Source organism: Bombus vancouverensis, chromosome 17 (assembly GCF_051014615.1).
Source record: "Bombus vancouverensis nearcticus chromosome 17, iyBomVanc1_principal, whole genome shotgun sequence".
Lineage (NCBI taxonomy): Eukaryota > Metazoa > Arthropoda > Insecta > Hymenoptera > Apidae > Bombus > Bombus vancouverensis.
The window spans coordinates 4,841,063-4,857,625 of NC_134927.1; the positions used below are offsets into that span (position 1 = coordinate 4,841,063).

The following is a 16,563-nucleotide window of genomic DNA, read 5'->3' on the forward strand; positions in this document are numbered from 1 at the left end:
TGGAAATTCACCAGTTTTATTTTTTATTTTATTTTTATTGCACGCCTTCGTACGGAACCGTGTGTCGTATCTCTCCGCTTTTCTACGACGATCCAAACATTTTTCCGATGATGTTGAGAAAGCAAGAACCGCGTAACGATATTACCGGCAAAGGAATATCACAATTGAGAAACGAAAAACGATCGAAACATCTATACCTTCGGGGAAAGAAGGAACAATGTTGCCATAAATTATGTTTGACGTGTATGAATTACACGACGCAGTAGAAGAGCAGGTTTTATTAAAGAAAAAGAGAGGTTATTAAACCGTGTAAGCAATTCACTTTTTATTCCTACATGGTTCTTTTCTTTATCACCTGTTTCCGAACAAAATGGCCGTTGCAAACTACATAGAAACAATCCTAGTGATCTTGTCTGTTCCGATTCGACGATTTTATCGCGTGTTATCCTGTCTGAATCGCATTCAAGTGTTATTTATGCGTCTAAGTCAGTGGAACGTTCATCGAACCATTTGCTATCTGTCTCAATCAACTTATGTTATCGAATTCTATTTTCGAACAACGTGGCTACGAAAGAGAATGCCAAAGATTCAACGTTTTATTCACCTTGTTTCTTCCAACTAGACTTTACTATTTTATGACATATATATCTTTACGATTTTATCAGATATAACGAAATTGATATTTATAATGTATAAAATATGACACGTGAAACTATAAAAATTGATAAATATAATAAATATATAAATATCCAATTAATATATAAATATATAAATACACACATACTTTGTATATTATAAATATCGATTTCAAAAATATATTACATGTAATATATATTATAATTAATGGATGAAACATCAACGGTTGGTGCTTGATGAGTTAAGCAGTTTCAGAAACGAGATGTCGAAACCGATAATAACAGAATATCGCTTTATATCAAAAAGTCGAACGAGTGAACGAATAATTTATTCCCAAGCTTCACGGAATCGGTGAAGAACGTTTTACTCGATTGCAAATCACTCGTTACTAGACGAGAATGACAAAATCGTGGAAGAACACAAGGGGAAAAATTCCGGAATGAACAAATACGAACGAAGCGTATACTCGTATTGAATTTATAAAGAATTCAGGACGAGGAAGGATACGTATTCGCGCCAAAATTGATCCAATCGTGTCCTTCTATCGCCACGAGATTTCTCAAATTTCAGAGCAAGACGAGAGAGAGGTTATCGACACGTGTCATTTCTGCTTTTAATGTCGCGTTAAACGTTTCCATACGTAGGTTAAAAACCTTCTTGCTCTTTGAGACGGAGACAAGACGAGACGTAAAAATTCGAGAGTTAAGCGAAGATTTATATACGTGCCTACATCCTTTAACGTTAGATTTTTATACCAACAACTGGTTTAAATCAAGTATGCGGAACAATTAAATTTTCTATTTATTTTACGTAATTCGAACGACCTTCCGGTTTCTCGGCGTAAATGCATTCTTTTCTTCCAAAATATTTTTCGCGATTATCAATTGCACCAAACATCCTGAAAAACATCTGTCTGATTTTACACGTAATAACAGCACGCAGAACCGTTCGAAAATTATTCGTCGAAGATGAACAGATCCTGTTACACGAAATCCGCGAATATCCTTAAACGCCACCGAAAAAGAAGTACCATAGACTTGTCCGAACAAAGAGAGTAATATAATCGCAGCGTTTGTGTTTATGGAACAATAACGCCAATAAGACTGAAAAAACCATAATTGGAAAACTACACGACATTGGAGCAGGCGGCGAACGACGTGCGGAAATCAGAAAAAAGAAGTGGCCAAGACATCAGAGCCTCTCGATGTAAGAAATGTCGTAGACTTCTCTAACGTGACGCATTATTAGCGATTCTTTATTCTAGGCACATGCATTTCAGGGACGATTATAATCGTCGACGTATATAACTTGTCGAGGATCTTAGCTTAGACTTGATAAAGTTGCGCGATAGAATTGCTCTATCAAAGTACGGTAATTAATAAATGAAGCTATAAATGGGTATATCTGGTTCTCAAGGTCTCGGAAAGTTTTTAAAGTTGGTTAAGACTTTAGAAATTAACAAAATTAGAACTCGTGTTGCATCGCATTATTATAATTTAATGATTGCAAGGAGCAAGGTAGGAATAAGTTACAGCATAATATTGCTATTTATATAAATACAATATATTACACAATATAAAAAATTAAATAGTAATCTATGGTAATAGATGCCTGCTAAAGCAGCCGATATTTAAGTACAGTTATGGTTACGTCAAAGCTTGTTTGATCTGTCACTTAACCAATTAACTGCGTTCGACGTGTACACGCGTCAATCCAGAACTTCATTTTGGTGCGGTTGACGCGTATACTCGTCGTGTGAAATAAAAAATTACCGTTTGCTATAAAAGCTGGAAACTTTAGCAAAATGTAAGTCATGCTCCGTATAATATATTGCTTTTTATAAATCGAGTCAATTATTTTCCCCAGTGCATCCCATTTGTGTACTTTACTGTATATATCCTAATTGTTTTGCGTACTTCATTATTTTTTGACAATTTTTAAGCTTTTAATAACAGTACCGTTTTTCAACGATGAATCGTTGACTTCTTAACGAACAAGAATGTAATACTTCCTCATTTGGCTATATTTTATTTTAAGGGATTGTTTAAACTAAATTCCTGGAAATTTGAAACTAAAGGTAACAAGTTAAGTGAAACGAGCGCCTTACCTCGGATACTTTATAAATCTTTTCATATCATGCGCATTCTACTAATTTATATGGTTTAAGACTTTTCACAGATGCACTAAAGTTCATGATTTATCTACTAACGAGGAAAGTCACTAAATTTAATCGGTGATTTCAATGACTGGTAATACGATATCATTTGGTAGGCGTACTGGAGGAAAAGTCTTAAAATATTAAATATCTTCCGGTTGTAGAAGACGAATTTTGAAACATGCGAAATAAATCTGCTGTTTAGAAGAGTAGAAGGACGTAAGAAGCTATGTTAAGATTGAAAAAACGTGCGAGAATTAATTCGCTGAGCAAATATTTGTCTCAACGAAGAAAAAAATACTTTTCTGCTTACTTATTAAAGACGTGTTTCTCGCAATATTTAGCAAAAATCAGAAGAGCACGATTACCTCGTGGAAAAATGTGTTGTAGAAAGGAAATTAAAATATTTCAAAAGCAAGAAAATTTGCTGCTTTGACACGGTGAATTAAGTTTTTCATGAACAAATCTAGATAAGAGTGATAATTTAAAAATGTCAAATGTAATTCTAAATATATATATGCTACTTAAATTAGTAAAATAACCTTCAATGCAGCCGAGGATGAAGAAGATAAATAGCGTTGTTTATTAGAGGCGTAAAAGTCTGCTTTAAAGATTGATACGCGAGCTGAAAAAATAGGAAGGAATTCAAGGGACAATCGGGCAATGGTATAGTAAATAGAAACATAATTTTAAGGGAAAATACCTATTGTACAGTTTATTTTATACATTTAACGACTCGTTTGATTCAAGTACAAGAATGAAAGCCTGTTTTCGCTTTGAAATATTAATTCTTCCATTATTTCTAGAACAATGAGGAGCAACAAACTCATTGTTTGTTATACAAATACTTATGAGAATAAAACTGGTATTCAATTTTGAAACACTTCCAATCCAACGACAATACATTCACTCTTCGGTAGACGATCATTCTCATCTCTTCGAACAAAACAAATCACTATATGTTATCGTCTTTCGATACAAAACAAAAAAAAAATATATATATTCAATTCGTTCGCTAAATTTTATAAAAGTTAGAACGACGCAGTACGTTTGTGTATTTGTTACAAAGATCGCCGCGACATTTTCACATTATCGGATTATTCTTTTCAACTTCGTAAATTACTATATGTTTTAAGTAACTACAGGAAGGCGTAGCGGTCTCTTCGTTCGAGATAACTTTATGTTCATTCGTTTGAACAGTCTCTATTTTTACAGTGGACCATTTCTCATAGAAATATTAGAGTGAAACGACGGACATGTCGATCCGTGCAAGTTACCATCAACAATTAGAAAACAACGAAGATAAACTAAGGTAAACCGAGGAAAAAAGAAGAAAAACAAAAAAGTAAAAGTATAAAGCTTCCAAAATATTTGATTTACAAAAAGGTGGATTAAAAGCGTCTTAAAAGAATGTGAAAGTTCCGCGAAGCAATAAATAAAAATAAAATCTACTACGAACATAGAAACAATGTTAAGCAAAATAAAAAAGAAAAAAGAAGAATAGATCTAGCGCTATTGTAAAAGTAAAAATTACGCGATAATAAACGGAACTCGCACATCAATCGACTTCCGTGCAGGTTTGAAATAAGCAATAAAAAAAAAAAAAAGAAAAATAAACGTCATAAGGGTGAGCGTAAAAAAATTATCGCGCCCATTTGCGGAAGCTTGGGCGAAATATACAGTTACATCGAATAAAAGGGATAATAGTCTTCTACTCTCCGTAAAAAATATGAGCAGCTATTTCCCTACTTTGTTATCTAGCTATTTAGTTCTTAAGCAATATGCCACAATAAGTATTATTTCGAAATGAAAGGTATTTTTTTAGATTTCTTTTTTCTCTTCAAATATATGACTTTTTTTAATAATTACTTACGATCGTAAGCAATTTTCTTTTTCGTATATGTACATATGTATATATATATATATATCTTTTTCACATATTTTTTTACATTTGCATATATAATAATACAAGATAAACTTTTCTCATTTTAATCTTTCTCTCGATTTTAAGCCGTTCGAGACTTAGGTAAACGAAGATATTCTTGGAAGTACTGAATTACGTTAAAGCAAACGACTAATCTTGTTATAGATCTTTTCCAGTTTCCTAAGCATACAGGAATACAAATGGTATGAACTTTGCCATCGAGCAAATAGCGTGGTTCCTCGATGCTTCCACCTTGTACGTTTAAGTTCAACAAAAGCTGTTGTTAACACGGTATATCGTCCATCCAGGGTATATCTTCTTCTCATTCTCAAATTTAATATCTTACTCCTCCTTTCTTCATTTAATAATTTAAAATTATAAATAGCTACTATTAGAAGCAATGGAAAATGATCAGCTTTTTTTTTTAAACGTTAAAGTGTCTTTTTTTGTAATACGAGTTTGGCTCCGAACACCATCATTATCACACTATGCGCTTAACTCTTCGTTAGTTTATACCGCGATTACGTTTTGTGCTTTAAAGGTAGTATCACTAAGAAGGTACTATTTCTCGTTCATATATACAAATATTACACAGGCAACAGATAAATTATCTAATACCATAGTATCTTCATTGTAATAACAAATATCCTCTTATAACCTGCTCTTTGTACCATCCTTTATCAATAAGGAATATCCTTTGAATCGTTTCAAGAATCTATGGAATAAAATGCATTAGTTTGCGCTTGAATCATGCATGCGAAAGACGATTAGAGTATTTTTTTTAATGAACAAATTTGTAAGAATATGAAGAAATATCTGTATGTGTATGTTTATCTATGTGTGTATAATTTGTCAAGGACATTACACTTATTATTAAGTTAATAATATTCAATACTTTCATGAATCTCAGCTATATAAATATTTTAAAGTGCTTTTTATTTAAATATTTTAATACATATCCAGCCGACAACTTTTAAATACTTGTACATAAAGTATCGGTCGATGATAAATTCCCGGATGGATATGTTCCAATCATTCAAGTGTTGTATTAAACAACGATCTAGAAATCTCAACTACGGCGTGATTTCTTCCTTACATTTCCTTATTGTCAAGTATGGTAACAAATCACATTTAAAACAGATAGAAAGGAGCATGTGCAATTAATAGTCTGTACAAGAAAACATGACAGTGGAAGAATTAATTGAGCAATATGTTCATGGCTCTATAAAGGCAGTGTAAGAGATTTTCTAGACAAGAAGTGTTAAATAATTCATAATGTAATGTTAAAAGGTAAACGACAATCTAAGGTAACAATGTTCATTAGAATAAAGTACACACGTTAGCGGAAGTATACCATGCGGAACGGCGTTGATTTAATATTTGGGTCTTTAAAAAGCCATCAAGAATATCAACAATAAAATTGACAGTTATATACGATAACTGTTAATTTAACAAAAGCTATAAAACTCTTAATAAAAGAATTTTATACTTTTTAATGGAGTCATTTTAAAGACAGTCTAAATTAATGTCTCACTAACGAATAAGACAAGTTAATTAATCTTGTTTTCTATCGTTCCTAACAATTCATCCGCCAATACATTTCTCTAAACGTCCACCATTTGAACAAGAGTAAAGAATATCTTTACATATTAAATTATGTACACACACATTCTCTCTCTACCTGTCCTATATATGTTAATTAAATCAGACTCAAATTTCAATTATACCTAGGACTTAGTTTGCAAAATAAAAGGTGACTTAGAGTTGAAATGGTCGTTAATTTTTTACATATTTAATCAATTGGCCGCGATCCAGCCATTTGCTACCAGATAATGTAATATCTTACTCTCTGGTTCCGACTGAGGTACAACACCTGATCTTCTATTACCATTTAGATATTCCTGCAATCATATAATTTATGTATATAAATAACGTGTATATTTGAAGAGTTAACGAAAAGTACTTTCGCCTAAAATCCATCTACGACTACGACAATATCTCTGATATCAAACGAAATTGTGTTATTACTAAAGAAAGCTTTTGAAAATAAAAGTTATGAGGTAATGGTCAAATATGTGAATGAAAAGATAGTATGAAATGTATGAATAGTATGAATAATAGAATGAAATGTAACTAAATTATTTTATTATATCAATCATGTCTGAATAAATGTATCAGTTTCCTATAAAAATACTACGATAAATTAAGTAGCGCGATATGCCTTATTTTACAACGAGTTTAATTTTTGATAAAAAATAATTTATCTAAATAAAAACTTACTTGCAACAACAACGTCTTTTGTGTTAAATACTGCGTTGGCTTCAAATCAAGTTGAAGACACAGAGACTTTTCTTGTTTTGTTAATAAATGAGCAGCTGCTTCCATTTCTATATCCCGTTCCTCTGAGTCTCGTGTTGTCGCACAAGATTTTCCGGAAGCAGCCGCAGTATAATTTTTTTCTGTGGCAGAACTGGAGCTGGTAGAATGCTGGCTGGAACAATTTGGATTGTTATCCGGCTCCACCCACTGATTGGCTGGAGTCGTCATCCGATTGGGATTGGTTTGATTGATTGAGAAGCTGCTGCTGGGTAAGTCTTTTGCAATGTACTTTCGGTCGGTGGAAGAGTAATTTTTTTCTTCTTCTCTGCAAGGTATAATAGGGGACAAATTTACCTTTGATTAAAATCACCTGTTTTAGTGAATTTAATCGCTATTGTAGTGTTGTCATCTTCATGAATTAAGGTTGTTGAAATAATCTGTTTTAAAATAGTCCTGTACCTTTTTTTTGAGGTGTGGCGGTGTATTGGTGTGGACGGCCCACTGCTGCCCTAAGTGAAATGCAAACTGATACAATCTGTTCACAAATGCCTGGCAACACGCACCACAAACAATGGAATTAGTGAAAGAAGAAGCAAAAGCTAGTGTATACGGTATAATTAAAACTCTGCATTTCGTATTCACACACATACTTTTATTGAAATTTCTTATAATTAGTAATATATTCTTGTATCTGTCGTAATATTCGATCGATACATTTGTATTAAACGCGTGTGAATTTTTTCATAATATATTTGACGTAATCATAGAATGAACAATATACATATTAAACAACAAAACATGGAGAAACATAGAGAAGAAACCTAAGAATCCTTTAATATTGAAATAATGATCGTCAATGTTTATTTTTATAAAATATGTTTAAAACGTATTAGAAGCATAAATATAAATGATGAAAACAGATGTTTTTAATAATTCAAGAATTCTACTAGCTTTTACGAGTGTATATTTATAAAATGTACTTTGAGATTCGAGTAGATATACCTAATATTACACAATAGAGTATAAAACAAAAGGTATACCATCCGAAAAAAATTTCAATCACCATTGCAATGTGGAAAAAGTTAATAGATATGTGGATACACATACTTACAGATTTCTTTTCATGCCAGTGATCCACTGCGTCATTTTGTCCCTGAGTTTGTGCCATCACTTGCTCGAAATGAGCGCATTCTTCGTGTCTTGTAATACCATGCTCTCGGTAACGATACAATTCTGAAAGACGTAATCGTAGTTCTCTTTCTCTTTCAAGATTTGTTAGAAACTGTTCGTATTCCTGTGCTGTGTAAAACTGTGCAAATACTCGCATCCTATCCCTAAACTCCCTGTAAATTACAAATTTCCCATTAAAGTATCGCGCAAAATAAAACGTTACTGTTGTTAAATAATGATTAAACATACTTTTCCTCCTTCGATTGTTTTCTTTTGACTGCCTTATCTTTCCTAGACGAAGCAAAAAATGCAGAAACAAGCTGGTAATCCCGTACGACTCTTTTTCGTCGCGCTCTCTCTCTTAAATTATTGGTATACATATCAACTTGTGCAAGTTTAAGTGCTATGTCCAAATCATCATCTTCTGCAGGGTTCAAGAATAATGAAGAAACAAGTGACTCTGCTTCATGGTTGTAGTCCTGTAAAGGAAATTTTAATATTTTAATACAGGTATAATGTAATACGAAAGGTAATACAAAGGTGTGTCGCATAATTTAAAACATACCCTTTCAAAATCATCTCGTTGTGGCATATATCCCAGTTGTGCAGCTTCTTCTGGAGTGATATCCAAAGGTGGTAACCGAGATGTGAGATCAGGCGATAGAGGTCCATGATCTGACTTAGTTTGATCTGTAAGATTTGGTTTATAGCTTTCTGTAGGAGGCCATGTGTGTTTTCCAATATTGCCATCAAGGTATCTAGCAATATATTCTTCTTTTGCTTCTGTAAGGCAAAAATAAATTAAGTACTGATATTACTAGTAAAAGATTGGTATTTAATTAATTTATTAATTAGCTTAAAATACAAGCACACCTCTTTTTTTAAAATTGTCATAAAATTACCATATAATAGAAAATAAGAAATTTCAATATAAAATCACTTTACCTTCTGGTGAACGTGTTTCAATATGTTTGCTAATGTCTTCCCAATTTCCAAAACCAAATTGCTCAATGGCATCCAAGAGTCTAAGTTGTTCCCTAGCAGTCCAATTTCCTCTACCATTAAATATACTAATGGTGCCAGAATCCTATAGTGATAAAAAATTATTAAATTTTTAAATGTTATTATACAAAAGAATTATATTTCACGCTTTAAAATGATTAGTATTTACCATAAACTGATAAGAGTGATCATTTTTATGTGGGCCAATTTCAGCTCCAGCGGAAAAACACTGTAGAATTTAAAAATATTATTTTCTTTCGAACAATTCTGAAGTTTGTTGTGGAATGTTGATGTTTTCGTATCGCGTTAACGGAACTGACATATATAGTATGTACGCATGTACTTGCCTCCACGTGATCACCGGTTTCATTCAATTCGCGAAGTAGAAAGGTAGTTACAGTATAACTTGTTCCACAAAAAAAGGGTGGGGACTAAAAAAAGGAATCTCAACACGCAAAATCCAGTAAAGCCAGAAGGATAGACGAAGATGTGACAGAGAGAAAAGGGCGGGGGGAAGGAAAGGGGCGGGGAAGAAAGGAGACGTGAACACGTGATCGAGAAACAAGCGTTCACTCGCTCACCTGCAAACAGAGGTCGAAATCTGGGCATTCTACACATCTGACACGTAGGCCCGAGATATCCTCTTGACAATAGGTGCAGTTGTATTTAGCATACAAATCTGAAACCGAACAATCGTAATACATTAGATCGCCAATGACAGTTCGTTCGGGTACCAATCAATATTTCGTCCATCGACATAAATACATACCCGCCATTATTGTCCTGCAGGGTTCTTCCAGAACGATCCGGATGACGTCACCGCATGCCAAAAAGCAATAAGTTTACGTATCACGTACACTGAACGTGCAAGCTTGACCCCATTTTTTCCGCGAAATCGTACGAAAACGCGGAAAAATCCTGGTGCGCCCGCCTGGACGCTCTAATTATCGTGCAAGCGTAAACTCGTTAGAAATCTGAATGGAAAAAATGTTGTTTACGACTGTTGCGTCGCGAAACGAGTACGCATGCGTTCCTTCTCCTACCATCTAGGTAAACTACGTTTCAGTTTCGCCAACTGTATAATAAGAAAATTGCCCTCTTCCGCAACCCAAATATAATTTATCCGCGCGCATTCAAATAAAGCAACACTGTTTTAGCATCTCTCAATTTTTTTTCGTTTATATAAAGTCGGACATCGTGCGTGAACATATAAAATATATATCGAATAGAACAACAGATTAATACAACCCTGTAAATACGATAAAATGTCGGCTGTAAGTAAATATTCTTGAAAATATCTTTTACTACTTTTCCGACAACATATCAACTTCTTTTTGTATTGTATATTACATAAACATTACATTATAAATTTATCATAATGAAAATATTTATGCAATATGGTTCTTGAATGTTATCAAATAATTTGAAACATATAAAATTACATTCGTAGATTGTTCAGTTAAAAGCTTTTCGTAAGAACATTATCTTATCACATCGATCAATTTGCATGGGGCGTCCACGATTAATTTCTGATAAAAACTTACAGAAACTGAAATTAAAGCAAGCAAGAATGCAGGTCTAACTGATTTTGATATAAATATAAAATGACGTGATGTATGATAATTAAATGAACTCCGTGTAATTTATATATAATTATTTTCCATTTATTTAAACAGTGTGAAGATAATCTTCCTGTGTATTTAAAGTGTGGTACACGAGATAAAGTGGTATATTGGATCATTGTAGCATTTACTGTGTATTGCACAATACAAACATTTAAAGGAATAAAGATATTACTCGAGAAATACTCATAGAATTATAAGAAACTTATTGCAATAAAAAAAATTTAACATTGATTAATTGTATAATTTTCTTTAATAAAATCTTTAATTGCAATTTGGCCATATTTGATTATCAATGATTGAAATAGTAATATTAGGTATTAATTTACAGTTTTGATATTAAATCACTTTTACTTATTGTAAAATATTAATACATAGTATGTTATACATGTATACATATAATTTTTTAATATTTTACAACATATAGAATTTGGAAGAGACTGTAAGGCACTTGAATGCTCTGCAAATACCAATATGGAAATGAATGTACTTTCTTTTTTTGATAAACTCTATCTGATGAGAATATGATTAAAGAAATAAACTTAAGTAATATAAGATACAGTAATGTCTTAGCAACAACAGGAAAAGCACAGGATATGAGAAAGCAAAATTTAAATGCTAGGATAGAAAAAAGAAAATAATGATACCATTCTCATAAGGCAGTTTAGCAAAATTGTAAACAGTTAAGGGTGAATAATAGAATTATGCTCTTTTTTTAAAACATGCATTGGTAAATATTAGTTTTATATCAAATAATGTAATATATAGATAAATATGTCAACATCTAAACATATAAAAAATTAATAAGATATTTTTACAATACACAAAACAATTACTATATACATACATGTTAATATTAAATATGTAAACTTCTACTGTTAAATATCTAAATTTTTAATTTGAATTTTTGTTTTTAACAAGTATACATACAAGATAACAGTTGTGGCATCTTCGTGATACTATATATTAAACAAATGCTTTATCATTTTTCAGTGTTTTTTGATATTTTAGACAATAACACAGGAAAAATAAATTTCGTTCTTTTCCGTGTTGGTAATGCATGAGCATTAATTAAGATATACATTTTTGTTATCACAGAACAACGTATTTACAGTTTACTATAATTATATAGCTGTACTATTAAAAAGCACAAAATAATGAGTTATTTCAACATTCAATTTGAGCTATTTCTCATTTTTTTTTGCATCATTTCATCTTTTTCGTTGGAAGCATAGTCATTTACTATAGTGTTTGAAACATTATTACTAGATTTTTGAGCATTTATGGGGACGTTTTTGTTATTGGTATACGTGATAAAATACTTTTCTTGTAAAACTTTATTTGTACCTTGGCTTGAGCCATCATTTCCATTAATATTTCGAATGATTTTTTCTGCTTTTTCTGTATTATATATCTTTCCTTCATTATTATAATTCTACATTTTTTAATTTTTTGGAGATTCTGTTGGAAACTGATGATCCCTTACCGCCAGTTTTGGTAAAATTTGTGGTTTAGGTTTATCATTTTTATTTTCAAAAGTAAATGTCTTACTTTTTTTTCTTCGTTGTACTAAATTTTTTAAAGCTTCACTAAACTGCATTAACGTTTCTGCAATTGGTCGTTCCATATATGTAGCTTCAATCTTTTCAAATAGATCGTCTTCTTCTGAAGTTAATTCGCTTTTTATTTGTTTAAACTGATTTATTATGTCCCGTAGACTTTCTTTGGCATCTTTGATTGTTTTTACACCTCTACTTTCTGTCATAATATCTATTCTTAGTAAATCTTCTGCTTTTTTTGTACTTGTTTCTGTGGGTTGCTCATTATATTTAACAGCTAATTCTTTTTTATCTATTTCTGAATCTTCATGTACAAAATCTTTTTCGAATTCTTTAAATTGATTGATTATATTTCTGATGCTTTCTTTCATATTAAGTGGTTTATGTTGATCTGTTGTTTCTTGGATTACTGCAGACTTTTCTTTTAGTTCTTGCTTTATCATAGGTTTTTCTTTTGTCTCTTGAATTATCATAGGTCTTTCTTTTATTTCTTTAATTATTACAGGTTTTTCTTTCATCTCTTGAGCTATTGCAGGTTTTTCTTTTAATTCTTGAATCACCGAATATTTTTCTTTTAAGTCTTGCTTCGTTATAATTTTTATCTTTTGTGATGACTCTATTTTTATTGGAATTATTCTTTTCATTTTAGCATTAATTTTCTGTGGAATTTCTGGTAATACTTTCTCGTCTATTACATCTTTTCTTAATTTAACTGCCTCCAGTTTTTCTTGAATAAGTTTTTTAACAACTTCCTTTAAAATACTACTATCTTGTTGAACATTATCAAGTTTTAATCTTTCTTTAGCTACTTCTATCTTTTTATTTTCTTCTTCCTTTATATCCAATTTTTGTTCACTAATATTAGAATTATTCTCAACATCAGGTTGCAATTCAGTATTGCTTTCAGTCATGATATCATTTTGTAGCTTTGGTATGGTCTGTAGGTTTTCTTCATTGATTGATGTGTGTAACTGTGATAATTTATTCTCAGATATGTTATTAGGAAACTTTTCTGTGCTTAATGATTCAATGAGTTCGGTAGGTTTGTTTGTTTCGTTATTTAATTCATCTTCTGATACTTCTAAATCTAATATATTTACATCATTAATATTTAATGGTTTTTCAAATTGCTCTAACGATTCCATTATTTCATCCAATATTGGTTCCATATCTTGTACAGTGTCATTTATGACGTCCTTGCTGCCCATGCTTTTCTTTGTAGCATTTTCCTTTGACTGTTTCAAAACTGTCTGCGGTGTTGCTTTCTTGGGATCATATCGTATATTAGGCTTCCTTTTCATGATAAATATAATTGGTCTAGTTTTTATCTTTATTGGTGGTAACATATTATAATTTAATGCTATATGAGAAAAACCATCTACAGAATCTAAGATATCGTGTGTTTTAAGATATGGTTTTATATTGGGTGAGTATTTACTTTTGGCTTCCATTAAAAGATGTGTAAATTGAAGCATTTCAGGACTGTCAATAGTCAAATTTTCTTGTTTTGAATAACTGGAAGTTAATTAATCATAAATTAGATTATGCTATTATTTGGGTCTAAAGAAATTTATCTTTAGCATATTATCATTTTAGAGAGATTGGTCATTTTATGACTACTTCAAATAGTCATTTATAAAACTTACATCCAAGAACTATTTGTTTGCGTAAATCTTGAAACTCCTGTTTGTGCAGTTAGAATATCAATGTGTATATGCACTGGGTTGATAGAATCTTTTTCGAGTCTATGTAATTTAGCAATAGCTAAACCACCAGGATAGTTAGAACCAGCGACACATAAAAGAAACATAGAAAATAGAGCATTTAAAACTAGATGGCCTAAAATTATTAGTGCTAAAATTCCATTCCATGGACTTTTCCCTCTGTTTTCCCATCTAATTTAAGAAAACAAAGAACTGTATAATTACAATTTCAGACATTTAAAAATTAAAAGTAGCTCAAAAAGCAAAATTAAATGTAAGTTACTTACATTCTATGACAAACGGCTGCAGCACTAACATTTAGCAGTGGAAAGACATATATGATAAACCTCAATTCTTTATGTGGTAAAAATGAAAACAATGCAACAAATGCTATACCAGGAACTGTTAATGCTCGAACTCGTGCATCCCATAACATACCCAAAGGTATTAAAAAGTAAGATAAACCTAACCCACGAGGCAGAGCTGAGTAAAAATACCACAAGAATGGCGATGTCTGTTTTTATGTTAAGTAATATATAAAATACTTTAAAATTATCATTTTGAATAAATGCATTTAAAAATAGTGACTCTGGTAAAGGATACACCCCATTCGCTGCTTTTATTAAGGATAGTGTTAAAGTAAAATACTTCTCCTTCAGGCCATAATAATCGTCTCCAAAATATAGAGTCTACTGCGATCGTTAGCGTTAGAAAAAATATACCGGCCGGAATCGCAATTTTAAACAGTCTAAAAAATTATTAATTTTATGAAGCTTTTGTTCTAATGATTTATATAATTTTAATAGATGAATGTTTTCTATGTTACGAAATTATTTTTAATCACTTTTCTTTTCTACTTTTAACAATAGCATAAGTCTTATTGCAGTTTATCAAATTTATGTTTAATTTAGTTATTTTTGACAGAAGGGTTTTGTTATGTTAATAAGTTTTATAAGCAAACAAAGCTTACAAATCAGTGCAGTTTTGCAGAAGGTTCCTTGATGATTCTAATCACTTCTGTATGCAATGTTACAGCCATACTAGGAATCAATGGTCCACAATATAATATGTAAATACCTTAGTATGGTTAGTTTCTTGTTGGCTATATCGTACAAAAGGAATAATCCCAGTAGCATGGCAAGTTCTGCTCTGAATATTATTATTGCTGCTGCAGATGACCAAATAAATATCATGTGATTTTGTTTCAACCATCCATATAAAGCAAGTAGCACTACAATATACATATGATATACAAGTAATAATTATCATGTAAACCACTAAATAAAATACAGATAATATTGAATTTAAATTACCTAGTGGCATAGCCATTATATTTGGCAATGGACGACTTAGATAGTACATAAAGTGATATTGTGTCACAGTAATTGCAACAAGCCATTTTGTAAATTGCAAACCAAATATGCTTTGTAAAGCATCTTTATATAGCTTCAATGTGCCTATTACTAACAAGCCCAATGTTGCTCTTACTGGAAAAACATGATATTAATTACCTCTTTTTAATACGATATGTTTTATAAATTAAAGATTTAATATCAATAATAAGACAAAAGCTGTTAATAATGCTAATGAATGATATTAATCAACTTACCAACGTATTGAGCAAAAAATTTATTAAGTTGCAAATAATTAATGATTGCTATTAATGGTGATGCCAAGCCTGATATTATAATTGGTCCCATGAACGATCGTGGCACAACTCCAGGAAATTCATGATGATCATACTATCATAGAACAAGAATATGTTACAAACGATTAGTTACTTGACTTTCTTTTTTTTTAATGAATCTATGAATATGTTTTTATACAAATGCTGTAAACTATTTGATTTTCTTTTTGGCTATGTTTTTGGCTACAAATTATCATAGTATGTTATTAATGAACATATATAATTTCAAAAATTTTGTTAATATAATTTCACTTTAATGAAAGCAGAAATTAATATATTAGCGAACTCTTCAAGCGTGCAGAAACTATATCAGCTGATCGTAAGTTTATAAATACATGCATCTGCTTCTAAATATAATGTCTAAGTTTTTGCGTAATATCTCTTTGATTGTATGTCAGCAACCTGTCAAGGCAGCAAGACAAATATTCTCTCTCTTATTACTACTTATTTAATTCTTAAACACTTGTTTTCTAATATCATATAATTCCAATAAATACTATAATAATTACCTCCGACAGGTTAAAACCATGGTATAAAATGTCGTGCATAGCCTGTAGATTGAAACTTTCTTCCACTTTTGTAAATGGACAGTACAATAAATGTACTAAAGCCACCAAGATAATTAAATGATTCATTATTTTATTCTATACGTGGAACGGGTTCAAAAATATTGTAAGACTTCGCGTTTTAATCATGACAATCTGACGAACACAGACAACTTTTTAAATACATATTTCTTGTATCAACCGGGAATCGTCTGCTCTCATGGACTCCGTCCAAATTACG

The 16,563-nt window shown here is 31.3% G+C and overlaps 2 protein-coding genes and 1 long non-coding RNA gene across 7 annotated transcripts; 1 reads left to right on the forward strand and 2 right to left on the reverse strand.

Moving 5' to 3' along the window:
• Positions 1–1,909: 1,909 nt before the first annotated feature.
• On the forward strand, positions 1,910–4,099 carry LOC143303884 (uncharacterized). 2 transcript variants are annotated; one of them, XR_013060569.1, is made up of 3 exons: positions 1,910–2,442; positions 2,674–2,713; positions 2,804–4,099. It is a non-coding gene; the product is annotated as an uncharacterized LOC143303884 (long non-coding RNA). The 2 variants fall into 2 exon arrangements; XR_013060568.1 differs by having other exon boundaries at positions 1,910–2,713.
• Ada2b (Transcriptional adapter 2B) lies at positions 3,479–10,692 on the reverse strand. 3 transcript variants are annotated; one of them, XR_013060561.1, is made up of 11 exons: positions 9,976–10,692; positions 9,788–9,885; positions 9,376–9,435; positions 9,150–9,291; positions 8,770–8,987; positions 8,454–8,683; positions 8,146–8,377; positions 7,494–7,543; positions 6,996–7,359; positions 6,443–6,616; positions 3,479–5,430 (listed from the first exon to the last, which is right to left on the reverse strand). XR_013060561.1 is itself a non-coding variant. In XM_033349747.2 (10 exons), the coding sequence occupies exons 1-10, from the start codon at positions 9,980–9,982 to the stop codon at positions 6,512–6,514; spliced, it is 1,506 nt and encodes a 501-aa protein (XP_033205638.1). In that variant the 5' UTR covers positions 9,983–10,692; the 3' UTR covers positions 3,479–6,511. The 3 variants fall into 3 exon arrangements, 2 of the variants coding, with proteins under 2 accessions (XP_033205638.1, XP_076482099.1); XM_033349747.2 differs by having other exon boundaries at positions 3,479–6,616; XM_076625984.1 differs by lacking the exons at positions 3,479–5,430; positions 6,443–6,616 and having other exon boundaries at positions 7,076–7,359; positions 7,494–7,583.
• Positions 10,693–10,845: 153 nt separating this feature from the next.
• Alg12 (Alg12 alpha-1,6-mannosyltransferase) lies at positions 10,846–16,547 on the reverse strand. Of its 2 annotated transcripts, XM_033349743.2 has the most exons (8): positions 16,287–16,547; positions 15,700–15,832; positions 15,404–15,577; positions 15,168–15,321; positions 14,694–14,838; positions 14,378–14,604; positions 14,034–14,282; positions 10,846–13,902 (listed from the first exon to the last, which is right to left on the reverse strand). In XM_033349743.2, the coding sequence occupies exons 1-8, from the start codon at positions 16,410–16,412 to the stop codon at positions 12,273–12,275; spliced, it is 2,838 nt and encodes a 945-aa protein (XP_033205634.2). In that variant the 5' UTR covers positions 16,413–16,547; the 3' UTR covers positions 10,846–12,272. The 2 variants fall into 2 exon arrangements, with proteins under 2 accessions (XP_033205634.2, XP_033205636.2); XM_033349745.2 differs by lacking the exon at positions 15,700–15,832 and having other exon boundaries at positions 16,287–16,425.
• Between the last annotated feature and the right edge of the window lie 16 nt (positions 16,548–16,563).